Source organism: Helicoverpa armigera, chromosome 12, assembly GCF_030705265.1.
Source record: "Helicoverpa armigera isolate CAAS_96S chromosome 12, ASM3070526v1, whole genome shotgun sequence".
Taxonomy (NCBI): Eukaryota; Metazoa; Arthropoda; class Insecta; order Lepidoptera; family Noctuidae; genus Helicoverpa; species Helicoverpa armigera.
The window spans coordinates 10,643,522-10,663,590 of NC_087131.1; the positions used below are offsets into that span (position 1 = coordinate 10,643,522).

General features: G+C 34.2%; 2 protein-coding genes across 5 annotated transcripts in view; one reads left to right on the forward strand and one right to left on the reverse strand.

Moving 5' to 3' along the window:
- The window catches only part of LOC110374345 (calcium-binding mitochondrial carrier protein Aralar1), a 28,678-nt gene that overhangs the window by 7,728 nt on the left and 881 nt on the right, over positions 1-20,069 (reverse strand). For 2 of the 3 annotated variants that reach the window (XM_064037324.1, XM_064037326.1), the window contains exons 2-6: positions 7,310-7,448; positions 5,646-5,822; positions 5,016-5,302; positions 4,379-4,617; positions 1,179-1,269 (exon numbers count right to left, since the gene is read on the reverse strand). In XM_064037324.1, coding sequence (XP_063893394.1) covers positions 1,179-1,269; positions 4,379-4,617; positions 5,016-5,302; positions 5,646-5,822; positions 7,310-7,448 — 933 coding nt within the window. Of the gene's footprint in view, positions 1-1,178; positions 1,270-4,378; positions 4,618-5,015; positions 5,303-5,645; positions 5,823-7,309; positions 7,449-19,997; positions 20,066-20,069 lie in introns of those variants that run through there. The other variant, XM_064037325.1, reaches the window with a different exon arrangement.
- On the forward strand, positions 14,660-17,332 carry LOC110374347 (uncharacterized). 2 transcript variants are annotated; one of them, XM_021332021.3, is made up of 6 exons: positions 14,660-14,815; positions 14,962-15,001; positions 15,295-15,419; positions 15,855-15,941; positions 16,152-16,255; positions 16,592-17,332. In XM_021332021.3, exons 1-6 carry the CDS (start codon positions 14,789-14,791, stop codon positions 16,788-16,790), a joined length of 582 nt encoding a protein of 193 aa, XP_021187696.3. In that variant the 5' UTR covers positions 14,660-14,788; the 3' UTR covers positions 16,791-17,332. The 2 variants fall into 2 exon arrangements, with proteins under 2 accessions (XP_021187696.3, XP_021187694.3); XM_021332019.3 differs by having other exon boundaries at positions 14,661-14,815; positions 15,852-15,941; positions 16,592-17,328.

Below are 20,069 nucleotides of genomic sequence, written 5' to 3' on the forward strand. Positions count from 1 at the left end.
TCACAAACACTTTTTGCACGCACATAAATATATTTAGGCCCAAGTTTACCGGCATTATAAATGTCCTTCTCCATTAAAACAACTGTTGAAACTTAAACCTGACAATTAAAAGTGGATAGGTAAACAGTTGTTTTAAGAAAGATGTCGGTGAACTCGGGCTTGCGGAAAATGTAGCTTTTGCGTCAATCGACTTTCAATTCCTTTTCAGTAATTATGAGCCAATCTAGCGCGTGATGTCACAATACATTGACTGTATAGCGTACCTATTCAAAACTATTTTGTTTTTGTGTTTATGTTATTTAAATATATTTTTTAGTATCTTGTATGTGTGTTTTTAACTTTTTATAGATAGCAACATTAATGCAAGCTGACATCACAACTACCAAAAACCCACTGCAACAAGAAGTAAAAGACAGAAACATCATAAACTCCGACCTTTACTCACCAGTATGCGATCCAAACAGTACACAAATCGACAAGGCTCTAACATAGTTACCTCCTCCTTATTAAGCGTTGAAAGAAAGAGAATAATAAACCTGTCAGTTAGTGATGTTTCCAAAACACAACTCTTGTAGACCCACCGAGTTCTGTTCAGATCAGCTCTTTGAACAAACTTGAGCAACTGACTTGAAAAAACAGAAAATTTCCCCCTACAACGCTCACCTTTCACCATTCCCAAAGTATTTTTGCTGGTAAGAATAAGTGATGCAAAAAAGTGCTCAGTAATATTGCTTTTATGTACCCCATTCTAAAATATTTACCAAAATTAATGGAAGTTAATCTTTATTACCCCGTGAATTGTTTTTTTTTTTTTAATATAATGGTGCATCCACAGATCTGATACTTTTTGTGACACATCATGGCAACATTCGAAACTTAGCAACAATTTACTAATACATACCTTAATAACTTATTTTGAATGTATCAATTAAACCTTCTTTTCTTCTTTTGATACTGACATCAGTATGTGGTAAATTCAATTTCCCATTGCAACTACATGGTTTTCAAAAATTTAGTTCCTATTTTGGCCATCTGCACAGTTATCTCGGTAGGTCTGCACACTATATACATTAACTCTAAATAACACTAAACATACATTTCATTACGCGGGCTGCATCTGTAGGAGCGAGACAGCATTATGGCATTAGTACGAGTGTGAGAACGATGGCAATACTTACGGAGACGGCTTTGATTTCGGCTACTCGGCGGGTGACTTGCTTGAAATATTGCTCGGGAGTTATAGAGTTGAGATCATTGTATACAATTCGGCTGTAAAGAGGAAATTAAAACTGATTAGACATTATTATTCTGGTCACACTTTAATGTGTGGTAAACTTTAGTGTTGCCATTTTAAAAGATTAATTTTGAAAATAAAATACCATTAACTATATCAGACGTCATAACAGCAGAATTTTTAGATTAGTTAGAAAGCATATTTGAAGATTGATAGAAGAAAACTTATTCAAAATCTGTGCATAGTTTCCAGCCCCATTAAAATCAGTGTAGGTTTTATTAATAAGACTATTTAATATAGGGTTCTAATAAAAAAAAAACTGTGTTTTTTATCAAACTCAAGCATTTTACTCAAAACACAGCAGTTTTAACCAACCCTCGAGACACGGAACTCGGACTGGCGACCCAAGCGCCATCTTTCTCTTGCACACTGACGACGGCAATGTAAATAAACTATAATCATTAGAATATAAAAAGAGGTTTTTATTTTCTCTGTAGGATAGTTTTTGAGGGAGTCGTGTGCCTACGTTTTTATATGGGTTACATATGTTTTACTAATCATAAGAAATATTGAACAACCTTTCATTTTCATATCGACAAAAATTATAAGTAGGTAAGTACATGTTTGGTAATAAGAGAGACACTTTCTAAGAAGTCACGAAGTCACCTAAATGCGATTGTTCAACATACCTACATTATATCCATCTCTTTTGAGGTAGTCCGGGATTTTTCGCATTTTTTTATGAATATTTCTTTTGATTACACAATTTGTTTATACTTTTTATGACAACAGAGTCATCATGACAAATCAAACGTAGCGTTTATCAAAATCGGCCACGCATTTGATCTAAATAGTCAACAAATCACCCTTTGGGTGACGCAGTTAGGTAAAAATACAAAATAATAATGATGACTAAACATAGTTAGATTAACTGCATTTATAACCAATTGCATAAGGCTTGGTGACGAGGAACTAAATTGGTTTATGAAGTCAAGATAAAAAGTTATTTTATCTAGTAGTAAATAGTAAGTACATAGATAAGATTCGCTCAGCCCACATTACGTAGGTACAACTGACATTGAATTTTTTGGAGGTCGAAACAACACGTGGGAATGTGTACAATGACAAATTATTATTAGAAAGGTCGAAGTTTTTTTCAGAGAAGTAATTTATTTTTAGAACTTTGTTTAGTTGTATGAATGTTTTCAAGTTCAGTGGGCCAATGGACGCTTTTAGTAAGCAGAAGACAAATTTTCGAGTAATTTTGAAAGATTAGGGAAACAACTTCGACTGGGATGAAGGGGATAATTTTTGCAAGTACTTCAGTAATAGTATAGCGTTAAATAATGTAAATTAAAAAAATAATAAATTTCAATTTAATAGGCAGGTATCACTGAGACTGTAGGTACATTTTATTACATGACTGACATTACATCTTCTTACAAAAAGCAGAGAACTAATAAAAGCTTGTAAAACCAGGTTTTACCGTAGTTGATTGATTTGGGATTTCAGTCCCCTTTTATAAAGTCCATATATGTTTAGGTAATCCCATTTCAAAGTCCAATAAATATGTAATGTTTAAATTAACCCTTGTTTAATTCACAGAATTATAACATTTAGGTATTATTACCAAAAATACACAGGAAAATGAATAAGTTAGCAAACTTGCAAAATAATTAGAATTACTAACAATATATTACGCATAAGGTCTATCAGTCACTAATTAAAGGTAAATTATAGCCAATATGTTAACACATGTTAAATGTTCATCAATATTAAGCCTTAATACTTTGAACATAAGGTCGAAAATTGCAATAATTTCAGAACTTATTGTTTCTGGCGCTAAGGAAAAATTAGTGCAAAATTAAATTAATATTTGCACAAGTATGTAGTTCCCCGAAGCTACTAGATACGTATAGGTAAGCGAATTGTCGTCATATATAATTAATTAAAAGTATTTTAATAGGTTATTGAATGTGTATTTAGTTACGTAATTAATAGACTATGGTGACGTAGATAATGACGTCTATATATTAGGAGAATAAATCTTGAAATGCTTTTGTTTCGTTTTCCCGGAATGGATCTATTCAGCAGAAATTCGGTTTTAGGAAAGAATATTACATCACACTAGCATTATCCTACTTATATTATAAATGTGAAAGTTTGTGAGAATGTATAGATGTATGTTTGTTATTCAATCACGTAAAAACGGCTGGACCGATTTGATTGAAATTTGGTATGTAGATAGGTGATACCTTGGATTAACACATAGGCTACTTTTTATCAACACACCAGGCAGGCGAAGCCGTGAAGCGAAGCGAAGCTAGTACGATATAAAAGTCGTGTGCAAATTGCTGCACCTATTTCGATGATATTAGCGGTAATAATAGATAATACATCAGAATAACATACCTATACTACTTTCTATCCTGTGCGAAAAGTAGTTTGAAAGAAACCGCGGACGGAAACTTGTAGGATTTCAATTAGGTACAGTTATGACCGCAGGAAACAGTTAGTATTACTAAATAGGTATGCCAACTTTTACCTAGGTTAAACAATAATGACGTTTGTTTGTTAAGTTAATTAGTTCTAAGTATATTGTGGTTACATTAAATGTTACTCTTACCAAATAAGTATTGTGGTTTGCGGAAAAGTATGGAAATTAAGCCGTCACTTTTATTTGCGTACGTGAGTTCTATTGTTACCTAATCGTTTATTTAACCATATAGGGACTTCACGTGCCAAAATAATTGAGGTATCGATAAAAATGTGTCTACGTTTTCTTATATGGATATTCAATCGACTTATCGATACATTTTATCGATATGAATAACGTTATTTTCTGCCAGAAAGCACTAAAAGTTGTTAGCTTACGGGATATTTTTTTGGGCAGACAATATTGTTTAGGAATAACTTTTTGAACTATAAACAATATTAGAACTATGCTGACTGAAACCATCCATGTTCCGTCTAGAGCCCTTAATATACTGTAATGTACAAGGGCTACTCTCTAGAAATCTATTGATAAATCACTCGGGTAACTCTGCCCTGAAAATTTTTGTCGATAGAAGACTACCAACTACCAAACCATATTTTTCACAATAATTTCATCCATACCCAAAAAAAAAATAAAGTCCAACTCACCCATTAGTATGATGAATCATATCACAAAGCGTGAACAAGATATCGACTTCCAAAGGCGTGATCTGAGACATCATTTGAGCTGAATGTAAGAACTCTTCCTTTGTGACCTCCTGGGTTCGAGTGCCGTTTGTAGCGTTCAGGTAGACACGTTTGATCAGTTCCATGTTGTTTAGAAGAGAATTGAATGCCATGTAGTAGGGAAAACTGATTTTTCTCTCGCCTTGAGGGAAGCCGGAGGCCTGGAATTGAGGTACATATTTATTAGAAAGTGTTATATAGTTTTGCTTGACTTTGAATGTCTCTAAATGTTAGGCAGATAAGGTGTGAGGTTTTCTTGTTCTTTTTTGGGTTCAGTTTGTTTAAAGCTGTGTTCAGGGTAATTGGCCAGATAACCTTGGAGGTATGTAATTGTAGGTATTCATTTAATCATGTATTTATGAACCACACAACAATCTAAAACTTCGTCAGATTTCTTCAAAGAAATGTGTACTGAAAAATTACACAACCAACTATGAACGAATTTTCTTTTCATGGGATTCGAACCCAAGCCCAAATACTCAACAGTCACAATTTTAAACCATCACATTTATGAAGACGTTATAAAAAAAAAAAAAAACAAAAGAAAAACAATACTCACATTAATAACTTTAGTACTCAAATCCTTAGTCAGCAAATGTTTCTTGACACTCAGCATGATGTCCCTAAAATCTCCCGCGCTGATGAACCCTGAGCCATCTTTGTCGCATTTCTTGAAGGCCTCCACTCCATACTCCTCGTGGAAGTCATGGAGGAACTGGCTGAACTCCGGGTAGGTTACCAGCCGCTTCTTGTCCTTGCCGAAGTATAGACGGACGAAGGTGCTTTCCATGTTGAAAGGCAGTTTCTGATGGAGGGCCGTTTTGCGCATGACTTCCGCGAATTCGTCTGGAATTTTAGGTATTGGTAAGAGTTAAAAACCATATTTATCATTAAGTAATAGTTTACTCCTGGACCCGACCTAACCTAACAATTAAGGTACAAGGTAGATGAAAGACTAAATTTAATTCAGAAAGAAAAAGCCCTAAAAAGGTGAAAAAACTAGACAGTTAAACTTTGGTTACTTTAACGGGAAATTATTGAATTGGAAGAACATTTTTTTTTTGCCTTCAATCAAGTCGTTTTCGCGGTGCTTAAACCGTCAATTTTTGAATGCCTTGCGGGAATGATTTGTCTTACTCCCAAGAGTTTTTCGCCTCTGTTTGTAAGTAATATTGCAAATTCCTCTCACCGAAAGCAACAAGTCCATTGCCATTAGTATCGAACAGTTGGAAGGCGGTCTTGTACAGCGCATCGGGAACGCACAGCAGCCCCTCAAACGCCTGGAACTCCGAGAACGAGATGTACCCGTCTTTGTCCATGTCCACGATGCCCGCGATGAGCTTGACTGATTCCGCATTGTAGTCATCTGCAATTAAACATACATTATGTATTAGCTAGTATCAGATTTTAATTGAATTAAGTCACCAACGTCCATAAAATATTGTCACCCAGAGGAGACCCTAAGACCGCTACTGCAGACGGGGTAGACTCGGAAGAAACGGAGTGATTGGTGGGAACACTTAAAATATCGAGAGATGGGGAGGCCTCTGCCCGCAGTAGGAAAAAAGTCGCAAAATAAAAAAAGGAAAAGAACATAAATATTTTAAAATAATAAAAAAAATTGTTGAAGTCGGCTTCCAGCAGAAGCAGCCGAGTACCGGAGTTCTTTATAAAAAGCGCAAATACTGAGATCAAATTCATAAATAAATCTCGAACCAAATAAGTTTTGGCAAGGTTTCCAACTTTAGACTGTTTATAGCCCAGTTACAGTTATCATTTTAATTATGCAATTGAAATGAGTGATTCATAAAAATACATCAAAAATCTTTTTTGTGTTTAATCTGCTTGATAAGTCTACTATAATTCGAAAGTAATGGGATTAATATTGAATAATAGTAGCTAATTTAAATCACATTAATCATTCATCGTACACGATGCGTCCACGCATGAAGTTACGTCATAATTCAGATATCGTGGTCGATAAAGCAATCATATTATTTTTCTTACTATTTATGATTATACGAGGTAACTTTTAGAATAAAATTTTTATTCGCGGTATTTTTTTTACCACGGTCTCAAGGTATTTCAAGCATAATCATAATACGTATCTACCAATAGTATACTTATCGAATGAATTAAAGATAAATTATCGTATGATGTACATATTTTGGTAATATATAAAAATAATCTTACTACTATATATAACCAATATTATGGTTTATCTTAATTCTTTAAGACAGGATGGTTTGTCTCAAATTGTCTCAATATATTGTTGTATGTTAAAATAAAAATTGCAGTCTTATCTTCAGTAAATAAGTATCTCTTAAATTAATGAACTGCACTTTTCCAAAGCCACTGCGCTCATTATTCTGGTTTCATCTAAATAAGGGCTGAGCAGGTTCAATGACTGCCACAATGTTTTTCCCTAGTTCCCAGTGCTTGGAAATCCCTATCATATACCCTAGTATGTCTAATCTTGCGTACAGGGGACTTTTTCTAAGTTCTTGCAATAAAAAAACTCCGATTAAGTCTTCAATACATCATTCAGTCTATTGTCCTTCACTTAAGAAATTGCGTTTATTATACTCTTGATTCCACTGAGGATAATTACAGTGCTCATATTTCTGAAGACCCCATTTTACTTGAAACTAGTAATGTCCTATAAACAACGCTTATGCAAGAAGAGGAAGTCCAAAGCTTGCCGAAACCGCAGTACATATTTTTCGCAAGACTTCGGACAAAGGGGAAGTTATTTAAGTTTTAGTAAGCCATGACAACCCATTCTGCAAGATCCGTATCTACGAAATCCCTAATTGAAATATAGCTCAAAAATATTAGAGTACGCATACTAACCTTCTTCGAATAGTCCTAAAAACTTCCGTACAAAGTCTTCACTGGTGATGTGCCTTTCACCGTTTTTCTCGACGGTGGCGTATTTCAGGAATATCTCATGGAGGCGATCTGTGTCCGCCCGTTTAAGATAACCAGCCCCCTGTGAACAAAAATTGTATTAGAAAAATTAGGGGAGTGCAAAAGCACTGTGACGCATGCCAATGTTTCTTCTGGTGTACTCGATCTAGCAAACAGTAAACAATTGCCTACGAACATTTATAAAATGCCTGCGAAATTGCAACGTTTGGACTCGCGCCGACGAGTGACACTTCTTAGTGGAATATTGACATAACAAGTATGCATCATCAGCCTTTTTTTTGTCTCGAGGAAAGGACACTTAAAGTACGAGCATCAATCATCTCGTTCGCCTAAGACGTCTTAAATTATCTAGAATACGTATGTTCTGAAATTATCCCTTAGGTTACACGTTAGGTACTGGCGGGTTTTTCCCCACTAGGAAATTCCTACTTGATAGTTAGTTGGTGTCTAAATTCAATACGGACTTATACCAAAGAGACTGAGATAGTGTGTCCATAATATGATGTAAGTAAAAAAATTTATCGTTTAAATATTTATTTTCTAGGTTGCAAATCTTCGGGTGCAGGTACAATTTGAAGTTCCTTTATGAAAAATGGAAACGCGTGAACGACTGAAGATATGAAATGACGCGCGTAGAGCCTGTCCAGAAAGCGCGATTTACGCGCGTGTCCACTCGCGCGTAGGCTATCGCGCGTACTCGAGATACTAGAGCTACATACATTCCGTCCAGATACTCTCGCGCGTTACCTCACACGCGCGTAAAACGCTTGCAATGAGCGGGACTCTCGACTCGCTCGTTTTACGCGCGTGCGCCGCGCGAGTCGAGATACTCCAGCGCCATTGCAGCGTCCAGTACTACGCGCGTATTCGGTTAAAAATGGAGCGTGAAAACTTTGACACGGAACTTTTTATTGACGAAATTGAGAAAAGGGTAGCTATATGGGATATGGAATCATTAGATTATTCGAATAGAACCATTAAGCGTAGGAACTGGGAAGAAATAGTAGATTTTTTTCTGTCCAATAAAGCGTTTTACGCGCGTAAAACGTAGATTCTGGACGCAATAGAAATTGATACGCGCGAGTGGGCTCGCGCGTAAAACGCTTTATCTGGACAGGCTCGTACTATGTATTTTGTGCTCGTACGGTGTAACACAATCGGTTGACAATAATTGCAAATTGTGAAAACGCTCTTGACCTACTTTACTTTGATATGAATTGTTTGTCGTAGCTTTCCGATAGTGAAAATAAGAGACACATTACATTTTATACATTGATTAAAGATCCTGCTTTTACAATTAATATAAATAAAAAATAAGAATTTATCGGCGCTGAATTATTGAATTAGGATATATTCATTAGGGAAATTAATATAATTGTGGTTAATATTGTGAAAGTACCTACCTACTAACAACGCTAGTACGTACGTAGTACCTACATATATGTGTATAGAAATTACAAATGTAAACATGTCACGTTAAAAAAGAAGCGGATAAAGTTTAAATACTTAAAGGCTAAAAGAAAAAAAGATAAATAAATACCTATATTTTTATGCGATTAATTTATATTTTTCTTTAGTCCCTTATTGTTGTAAACATTTGATACGAGAACAATAAATACATTATGGCCAAATGTAGGTCATTTAACCGAAGCCTGGTAGGGAAACTGTTGTTGCAAGCCTGCCCTATGCTATAATAACGAGGAAATATTGTTTTGTTTGTACCTTAAAGGCTCCGAAACTACTGAACAGATTTGAAAAAATCTTTCACAGTTGGAAATCTCTTCCCGGGTAACATATACTACCTATATGTATTTTATTTTTAATAAAATAATAAATAAATAATAAACAATAATATCTATTTCATGAGCAAATAAATGAATATGACGTCTGATTTATTTAAAATACCAGTATAATTATGTCATTTTATCATGTTTCATCTCATTTCTCAAGTGACGCAATTTTTACGGAATTACAACAAAAAAAACTGAAACTGCACAGGTATGGTCATCTTCAATAATGCAACATTACGTGTTAAATAAATTATATTGCAATTTATTGCATATAAACCGGTATTTATTTACGAGAAATTATGACGAAGTTGCTCTTCGACGGATATATCCAATTACGAACGTCCAGATACGTATACCGGTAACAAGAATCTACGCAAGCAAATGTTTTATCTGACTTCCCGAGAAGGACGGGGGTCTCAATTGTATGCTTGCATTTTTTAAAGATCACTGACAGATGAAGTATTAACAAATACATTAGACAGTTTTCGAAATAACAATCCAATTTCGTCTAAGATCGGATCAAGATGTTATGCAGGATTTTTTAACGAAGTGTGGGCTTGGTTTCACTGCACTACATTCCTCTACTATATGCACATATAGGAATCTTCTTTCCCTATAACTAACTGTAACTGAATACCAATATTTTACCTACTTGAAACAATGCTTTGACCCACACGATACAGTTATCGCGTAATCCGATACCATATGTAAATTTTATTTATTTATTTATTTATTTATTCTTAGGAAAGCTTACAGACTAATGACAATTTTAATAACTTACTATATTTCTAATTTGCTAACAACAAGCTTCCGCCAATAAAAGACATAATATAGTACTTATAACTATCGTAGACCTCATATAACAACAGTTTTGGAAAAAAAAAGAGTAAACATTAACAATTAAGTGATACAATTTTTTTTGTAACATTAAAGTATATATAATTATGTAGGTATAGTTTTTGGCAACGCATTAAGGATATTAAAGATCAACATTTATAGACGCGAGTCAATCTTTAAAAAAAATATTCGCTAATAAACGTTTCACTGTGAGAGCTTTTGTGCAAAAGAGATCTACATCCAAGTCTTCTGGCATATTATTGAATGCATGTGCTGCACGCAAGAGAAAGCTATTTTTTCTATAGTTAGTAGAAACAGAAGCAATCTGCATAAGTGGCCTACGCCTGAGCCCTAGAAGGTTAGTACGCAAGTGTAACTTGGATAATAGTTCAGGACAATCGATCGACCCATTGGCTATATTAATGAAAAATGAAATGTCATTAATATCACGTCTGTAGTGTAACGGTAGAAAGTGATATCTTTTGCAACGGTGGTTGTAATCATCGGAATATTGCCGTGCCTTGTAATCCAAGTATCTAGGTAATTTCCTCTGAACAGCTTCAATACGAGACTTATATATTTCATACTGAGGGTTCCAGACTTGTGACGCGTATTCCAAGTGACTACGTACGAAAGCGCAATAAAGAATTTTTATAGTTTTTAAGGAACGAAAATCCGCTGAAACTCTTATAACAAATCCTAACGCCTTGGATGCTCGATTAACAATGTAATCAATGTGTTGATCAAACAAAAGCTTACAGTCCATTTTTACCCCTAGATCTTTAATTGTAGTGACTTTTTTGAGTATTTCATCATTTATTTTATATTCAAAGTTAATAGTAGTTTTTTGTCGGGAGTACGTGATTTGAAGACATTTGGCAACGTTTAGCTGGAGTTTGTTAAGTACACAATATTCTTCGAACCTCGTTAAATCGTTTTGAAGTAGCTTAGCATCTGATATATTTTTAATAACTTTGTGTATCTTCATATCATCTGCGTAAAGTAGAATGTAACTATGTTCGAAACACTTTTTTATGTCAGAGATAAACAATGTAAATAACAGAGGTCCTAAGATTGAGCCTTGAGGTACACCAGAAGGAACATAATTCCAGCCAGATACGTACCCTTTCAATACTACCGCCTGTGTGCGATTCTCAATATATGACGAAAACCATCGGTAAAGGTCACCATGAATACCTATCGACAATAATTTATCCAGGAGCACTGAATGATTTATTCGGTCAAAACATTTAGAATAATCTGTATATATAACATCCACTTGCGCACCATGGTCCATGCCTTCAGATACAAATTCATGGGAGAGTATGAGATTCGAAGTTGTAGAACGGTTTCTCAGGAAACCATGTTGTTCTTCACCGAAATTACATCTCACTGCTTCATAAACTTGTTTATATATTATTCTTTCCAGAATTTTAGAAAATAGACATATTTTAGATATAGGGCGGAAATCCTCTACATTTGACCGATCCCCCTTTTTTCCCCCCTATAGGTAACGCAAGTGGATTTATGCATTTATTTACAGTTACGATGTCATTACTAAAGATAAGATCTAAAAGTCTATTATTTATATTACGCACACTGTTGTACTGGGCTAAACTATAAGTACATAAAGTGTCGAAAAAGTCCTTAACATACTGACATGTTATATTACAAGGACTCAATTCACCACTGTGAGAAGTATCAGACCATTCAACAGAGTTACCGAAATTAAAATCACCTAGTAAAATATATTTATCTAACGGATTATTTAATATAATACGCGATTATTTAGGTTATTAGTAAAATTAAGTAACTGTGTGTTATAGGAGTTGCCCAGATTTTCCTTACATAAATAAAGGGCACATAGATGTAGGTTATATTTTACCGAAGGTCTAGACTTTTTTAAAATAATGGTTACCCAAATATTTTCAGCAGAACTTCGCCACTCAGGTCTCTCAATCACTGTGAATTCCTTTCTGACCGCGATTAATACTCCACCGCCACATTTCTGGGCAGTACGGCCATAATCACGATCTCGTCTCCACACAAGATATCGATCGTCAAAAAGTTCACTACTAAAGATATCATCCACAAGCCACGTTTCCGTAAAAACGACAACATCATAGGCGTTAAGACAAATATTACGATATAGATTACTAGTCTTCGTACGTAGTCCGCGCACATTCTGGTAATAAATATTAAGAAAAGACATTGTGAGTATTACCAATAACAATATAAATAATGCATACAACAAAACATAGCTTAAGATAAATAAACGTAAATACAATCACAAGTTTCCACTTACTTAAATTCGAATTATTATAATAAATATATTTTGCGCGGGTACCACTTAAATATTTAGTAAGACACGGCAGAACACAGCGAACAAAACAACACACCACTAAAAGGCAATTAGCCAATGACCGATGAATAGATGCAAAAGGACACTCACAAAACGTCATAAATATAAATTTGAGACATTCAAAAGTATGCCTTATGAAGCCTAACATATGGTTAAATTTACATTGGGATGAGATTATTGCAGTTATCGAATACTTTAAGTATTTGCAACGAAACTCAACTGCGCGACACAGTAATAGTTGGAAAACATACGATGCACTCGCCGGATAGCAATGCTCAAACTTTAAGAGTAAAATATTTAATACTGTTGTTGTACATATTAATATTAAACCTAAGGTTACGTGAAATATCGGTAGAAGAAAAGAAGAATTCGACAAATAACTTATACAATTTTTACAAGGTCTTTCTCCGATTTTACTATTATGACCGGCGATGTATCTGTTTTCCGAGTATGTATTTTTGCATGCTTCACCCACACATACCGGAAATTTGCTTCATTCGCTGCCTTTTTCACTTTAGAGAGAAGATTCTTGTTTCTAGTTGTCAGATGGTCATTTATATAAATTCTATGTTTTCCCTTTAATTGTAGTTGATCGGCCGTTAGAGGAGTGGTCTTAAACTCATATCTTGCCGCAGCTATAAAGTCCTCCTTTATATATCGGTTTGAGAAACATACTATGATAGGCTTGATACTTTCTGGATCCCTTGTTGGTACTCTGGTCACAAAATTAATTTGGCTTTTATTTATTGGATAATTAATTTTAATACCGATCTTATGAACAGTATCAATTAAATTTTCGTTTTTAGTTTGTTCGACCCCTTTTATTTCCACGTTACTCATACGCGACCATTGATCCTTATTGTCATAGTCTTCCTCTAATTTTTCCAGTCTTGTTCTCATCAAATCCACTTGTTCTTGAGCTTTCTCCGCCTGTGCAATTCGAGATTCCATGCCGTTAACTTTATTATTAAGGTCGTCAATCATTTTTGTGAATTGATTGTGAAACGACGATTTCAACTCAGCGAATTCACTTCTTAAGGCCAAGAATTCATCCTTTATTGCAGACTTTCCGATTATGTATCAAATATAAATAGCCTTTAAGACTCAATTAGAAAATACTGATTAAAGATATTAATGTACGTTTGTTTACAGTAAATGGCACGTGTCAAAGGCCGACATTTTCCCAATCTCACTGGGACATACGGCTTTCGAAACAAGTTCTAAGAAGTAGCGAAGTGTTGTGATTGATTTATCGATGTTTATCTAAATCGATATGATTCCGATAGGTTAAGAATACTACTGCAGAAAAGTCGGCCGACAGTTTGATCGGGCGTTTGATAAGTACGGAGATACATATATGGGAGTGCGCACATACTTAATTACGATCAGCTATTTTACTGGTATCAGACAGAGAAAAAAGAATCCAACCATCGGGCCTGCTGTCGGCCGACTATTTAGTCTGCAGTGTGTCCAAAGGTTTTAGCAACGGATTCAGGAATCATTATGGGAAGATGGCACATGATAAGAAGAAAAAAATATATTAATGTCTTGGAGACTTACCTACGTCATACAATATTTATAAAAGGGCTGATGCACATGATTGCAATTCGCACTGACAATGATGCAAGAGTCTTGAGCTCATGACGGTTATGATGCTTTCAATTGGACTGATAGCCTTTTTGGTCGGTTTGTTTGTTTGTTGCAATAAAAACAATGATGAAAGAATGATGACGCCTGTCTATCCCAAACAAGGGGGTATATGACATCACTAAACTAGGACATATATTCCTTTTACGCTAAGTAAAGAGTTCTTTTTTATTTTTATTTAAAATTATAACTTTTAAGATCTACCCATAGGGGAAAGCAGATTGAAATTATTTTGTTGAATCATGAACATCGTTAGTTAGAATTTTTAAGATAGCAATTTAGACGCTTTTGGACGTGCCGAAAAACTTCAAAACATTGATCTAACGACACATTTTTCACACAAGTACTTCGATAAAGATGGTCAAGGGTTCCAACAAAACCAAGATGATAGATGTATTGAGAAACTATTACCTCATTAATACATAATAAAAAAACATGTAATACATGTAACTGTTACCGTCACAATTATAATGACGTTACAGGGAATATACGATACGTATTTGCATAATGCGTTCATCCTGCCACGCATCTAGGGACGCGAATTAAATTGAATTAATTTTCCCCGTGAACAGGAAAACATGATGCTGGAATATTCATATATAAGCCGCTTAGGCTCATGAACTGTCATTCGTTATTTAGAACTGCCAAAGGCAGTCATAACAATAATTACATTTATTAATTTAATTAATAATTGTACATTAGTAAAAATAGCTGTTAGTGCTGTGAAAGAAAGTTTTGAGTTGCAAATAAATTGTTCTGATTACAATGGCGACTTCCAAATACTTATTTGCGGTAAATATATTTGATCTTTTATCGAAACTTTTTTTGGACCATCTACTACAGGATATTTACATTTTGATTGTCAAAAATTCAGTCGAAAGAAAGGTTGAAAATCCATCGAAAATCATGATTAAATGGTGTTTTATTTTCTCTTACAGTTAGCCGTGCTAGTGGCGTCCAGCTATGCTGCTCCAAACCGTAAGTGTCTCTTAATTAGATCAATAAGAAAATAAGGAAATTAGTGGACCAGTAGAATTATTATTTGATGAGGAATTTTCTGTTTTACAATTTTTGTTCCTTGCTCCCTGTATTATTTTCAAAGATCTTTTGAAAAGGCTGGCATAGATAAAAAAATACTGTATAGTATTTTTTTATTTAACCCGTTCCATTAATTACTACTTTTTTTCAAGCAATTTTTAATCGAAATTACTTTTGGCTTTGATAAGTCCTGAGAAAAAACTAGTGCCTGATATATTTTCTTTCTTTTATAGATGAGCCAATCCCGCTGAAGATTCCTGATGAATGTAAAGGCAAGGGCTTTTGTCCCATCAAGCCTGAAGGATACGATGCAATGGAGAAGTTCATTACCCACCTCCTAACCGACAAGTTTATTGCAGTAAGTTATAATTTAATCTATAGGTACTTAATATAATGAAGAGGAAACATTTTTTGTTTGTTTGTACTCTATGTATGGCTGCGAAACTACTGAACCAATATATTTTATTCGGGTATGGGCAGCATTTCTCACGGGACGCGGGTGAAACAGCGGGAAAACGGCTAGTTCACAATAAATGAATAGCTTTATTGAGATACCTTCATCCTCATCCTCCGAGCCTTTTTCCCAAACTATGTTGGGGTCGGCTTCCAGTCTAACCGGATGTAGCTGAGTACCAGTGTTTTACAAGAAGCGACTGCCCTGCCTGACCTTCTCAACCCAGTTACCCAGGCAACCCAATACCAACCCAATAATATGAACAATGAATTTGACTACTTCATCAGATAACAAAATATGTATTGAGATATTCTAACTAGATTTTTCAATTTTTAGCAGAGCATGGGAGATCGAAATGGAATTGCCGTGTCAAAGGAAGAATTATCACCGGAAGAAGACTGGCATAACTGCCCTTACAGAAAAACGGTACGTTCTATTTTATTATATCTTCACTATCCTACTACATTGTTCTTGTAACAATATTGAATTTAAATACAAATGGTCTATAGTGACATAATGATATAAAAAACATGACCTACTGATAAAGGACTTGGTTTAATAACATTCACCTTGTAAAGTACTACGACACTGAACTGCTTTATTATCAAAATTAAAAATAATAATGTCTTTTTTCAGGTCCAATCAATGTACACATACAGCCTCTCGAATGAGACCAACGACTTCGATTATATCATCCAGCACAAACTGCTTACCCAACCGATCGAAATTGTTACTTGCGCGTAAGTAGTACAGTTTTTTTCTGGATCATCCTTTTTGATTGAGATTCATAGTCACGTTTATGTATAAGGAAACGTCTTTGTGTTTGTTTGTACTAATGACTGCGAAACTACCGAACTGATTTGGGAAGTTCTTTCACTGTTGGAGGCTACAGTGTTCTCGACATATAAAATATAGCTTATATTACATAGCCTATATAACTAGGTTATATTTTATCCCGATATGGGCCGTAGCTCCCACGGAACGCGGGTGAATCTGCGGGAAAATCAATCCTGAACCTATAACTCAAATATTAGGCTATTGATTTTGCATACTTATACTGTTTTCTTATACCACAGGACTGAAAAAATCAAGCCCGGATCGAGTGAGGAATGCTTCCAAGACATCGGTCTGAGTTCCTTCAAAATGAAGTCTATGTGCCAGACCACGACATCCAAGCGCAGTCTTCTGGTTTACGACTATAAGACTGGGCAAATCAAGAAGAAACCTTTCGATGTCCCATGCTGCTGTTCTTGTGTTGTATCCGAAACAGTTTAATTATTTGCCTAAAAATATAACATCATCAGCCTGCCTCTTCTCCAAGTATGTTGGGGTCGGCTTCTAACCAGTCTTATGGGATGCAGCTGAGTGCCAGTATTTTATAAGAAGCGACTGCCTATCTGACCTCCCCAACTCAGTTAACTGGGCAACCCCTATGTAAGACTGGTTATCAGATTATTTCAACGTCATCAAACAGGATATTTTGTGTAAGAATTAGTGCATCGGTCCGATTATTTTCCCTTGTGGCAGACTTTAATTTAAATCGAGTTTTAGTGCTATTTTTTTAAGATTGTCTAAAGTAGCTTTTAATTAACGAATGTAATGTATTTGTAGCATAGATGACAGAGCGTTACTCAAGTAAAACCATTGTACGGTATCATTTCAAAGACTGATTTAAATAATTATTTTTATACCAATATTAAAATTAGATTATTGTATTTTTCTAGCCACACAGTTAAATTGTTTTTATGTAAGCTATTAAAGTATGTTAAAGTTTAAGTAATGCTTGAATAAATTAGTATTATGAATTAAACATATCCAACCAGAAATCATTTTTTTTAATGGCCGAAATGCTGATTTACCTCTTCTTAGTACTAGCTATTCTTGTGAGTCTTACTTAAATGAGGAATATTTTATTCTAATTTATTTTTGATTCACAAAATCGACTAAACAAGCCTTAAGAACTCTCTCAAGGCTAACAAATAAACTCCCTTTTTGCGCATTCCACCATTCAATAAAAGATCCCTTTATCATTATTATAGAACAACATGATTATTCCGTTACGCACTTCTATTAAAATATACACACAATTCATATAGACAACGATCGTATGAAAAACTGATTGTATCCACGCGATTTTGAACGTTATGTCTCAATAACAATATTTATTGCCCCTTACTAAAATTTGTTGTTATCTGATAAGGAAGCACAGTTATATAGCCAAGTTAAACTACTCTCGACCTTATTAAAAGGAGAGAAGATAGAATTTTCATTAACTGTAGGAAAACAACGATTAGTTTAAGCGACTTTATTTGCGTATTGCTTGGCTTCCCTTTACATGAAACTATAGATTTTCTTGTTTATTGGCAAGCTTCTAGTCTTAGCGGCTCGTTCACGTGTATTCATTTGTTATCGATAGAAATAGCTTAAGTAGGTATATTCGACAAGGCTTCTTAGAATGATTGACATGGTTTTGACAAGACTCGTAGGTTGGAGATCTAAGGATAAATTAATAACTCTTCTTAGCAACATGACTAAAAATACCAAAATATCTATTTCTATTTTTAATCACTAACTGGAACCAATTAATTAAGTAAAAGTTCCGGTTTCATATCTGTTATCGCGTGTTATCGATATGAAAGTAGGTAAGCGAAGTACTCCTCTACTTTCTTGTTACCATTGGCAATGATCATAGACAGCAAGGTTGCATTTGCAAGGCCAAGGTAAAATAATATGCATCCTATAGACTGTAGAACATGCAACAAATATTATGTAAAAATTACATAATGAAACTCGCTACTACTGGAGTTAAAAATTATAGAAGATCGTGACTTCTTATCTTTATATGAAACCCAATTAAAAATTAACTGATTGCATGGCAGCACCATGTAATATGTCGTATTGTTGGCATGGTAATAATGGTTTACTGACTGTTGAGATTTTGTTACTAAGCCACAATTGGTTTCTGGTTTTAAATGATTTTTTTTTTTCTTTTTATGATAGAATTGCTAGTTGGATAGATTCATTTGCCATAATTTTGTTAGTAAATATGTGCCATCATATTACTGCCACTACATAGCTTACAGTATCTTTAACTTTTACATTATGGTTATCAAAGAAAAATCAAATATAACATGAATAAGTATTTAATTTATTTTTTTTTTCTCATAAACAATATTAAGATTGTTAATAGAATATAAAAACATTTCAGTCTAGTATTTTAATAAATTATTTCTTAACTGGTTGGATGCAAAAATCTTTGCAAATTTATTTTTCTTATACATATTTTAAATAACATCAAACTCAAGATAGAAAATGCTATTGACTGATAATATATAATATACCTATTTGATACTATGAAGGAAAAATTGTAACAAATTTTGATAGTGGAGTACATTATATCATCAATGATTACATATCTGAACACTATGTAGATAATTTATATATTTTTGTTTAAACAATGCTCAGCCATGATAGATGGTTTTGACGAAATCAGTAAGGTCAAGGAAGGTGACTTAATATTGTATTTGGCGAATAAACACAAGGGAGAACAAAATTTTAAATATTATACAGCTAAAGGAGATACTTGAATCGCTTTGCTTTTACTGAATTTAACATAAGTTTTGACTCTACTATGCCAGATATTTTGTACTTGATTTTTGAAACTGTACCTGTGCGATTGATCCACACATGGGTATAGTAGTTGTAAAAGAAACATAAGAAAGAGTTCACTTTCATCACAAATTCATTAGGCGAACCTACCTATACTGAATGAGGGCCAAAAATCACTTTAGTGCCATAGAACTAAGGAACAAGAAATTGTGGTATGTTCACATGTTACCATTAGAAAGAAATAAAACAAAAGGAGCTAAATATATGTCAGTTAGCACAGCTGTGTATCTACACCTTGAGGTATATTTGATATATAATATATAATAGACGGCAGAACTATTTTGAACCACACCAATATTGTCATGTGCCATTAATTTTACATCTAACACACACCGGTTTGGGTGATAACTTAACAAAACAGGTTTTGTCATTATTACATAATACAAATAGAAGGATGTATTTATATTTCAAGGCTTCACCAGCTCATTGGTGAGTGATAAAAACCAAGCAAAACTAAAATAGACTACTTACACATCCACAGGACCAATAAGGTAATTTTGCATCAATTAATATTCATAGATAATAAGAAATCAATGGCCGGTTGATTGCAAAGAGGTTGTTTATTATCCCGCATATTCTCATTACTGCTCATAAAATTTATGAATGGCCATTAAGTGTAAAAGAAAAATATTATGAAAAACCTTATTTCAAACCATGTTTCGATGACATTAGACACATTTTTCAACAACAGAAACACATGGTAATCACTAACAAATCACTATTCACAGGCACATTTATTATGATAACTGCTTCTAATTACTGTTTCATTCCTTAATGAGGGTGCACAAGTATAAATTAAAAGAAATAAGTTACCCGTCGAGTTGACATTTTGTTGTGAAGAATCCTACTGAACTGAACGGTTGGCCATCACCAGTTGACGTAACT

Bases quoted from the DNA above. Each gene is read 5' to 3' on its own strand.
- LOC110374347 (XM_021332019.3), top strand. From the start codon at position 14,789: ATGGCGACTTCCAAATACTTATTTGCG. The intron at 15,420-15,851 runs GTAAGTTATAAT...TTCAATTTTTAG, and splicing joins TAACCGACAAGTTTATTGCA to CAGAGCATGGGAGATCGAAA. The intron at 15,942-16,151 runs GTACGTTCTATT...GTCTTTTTTCAG, and splicing joins ACTGCCCTTACAGAAAAACG to GTCCAATCAATGTACACATA.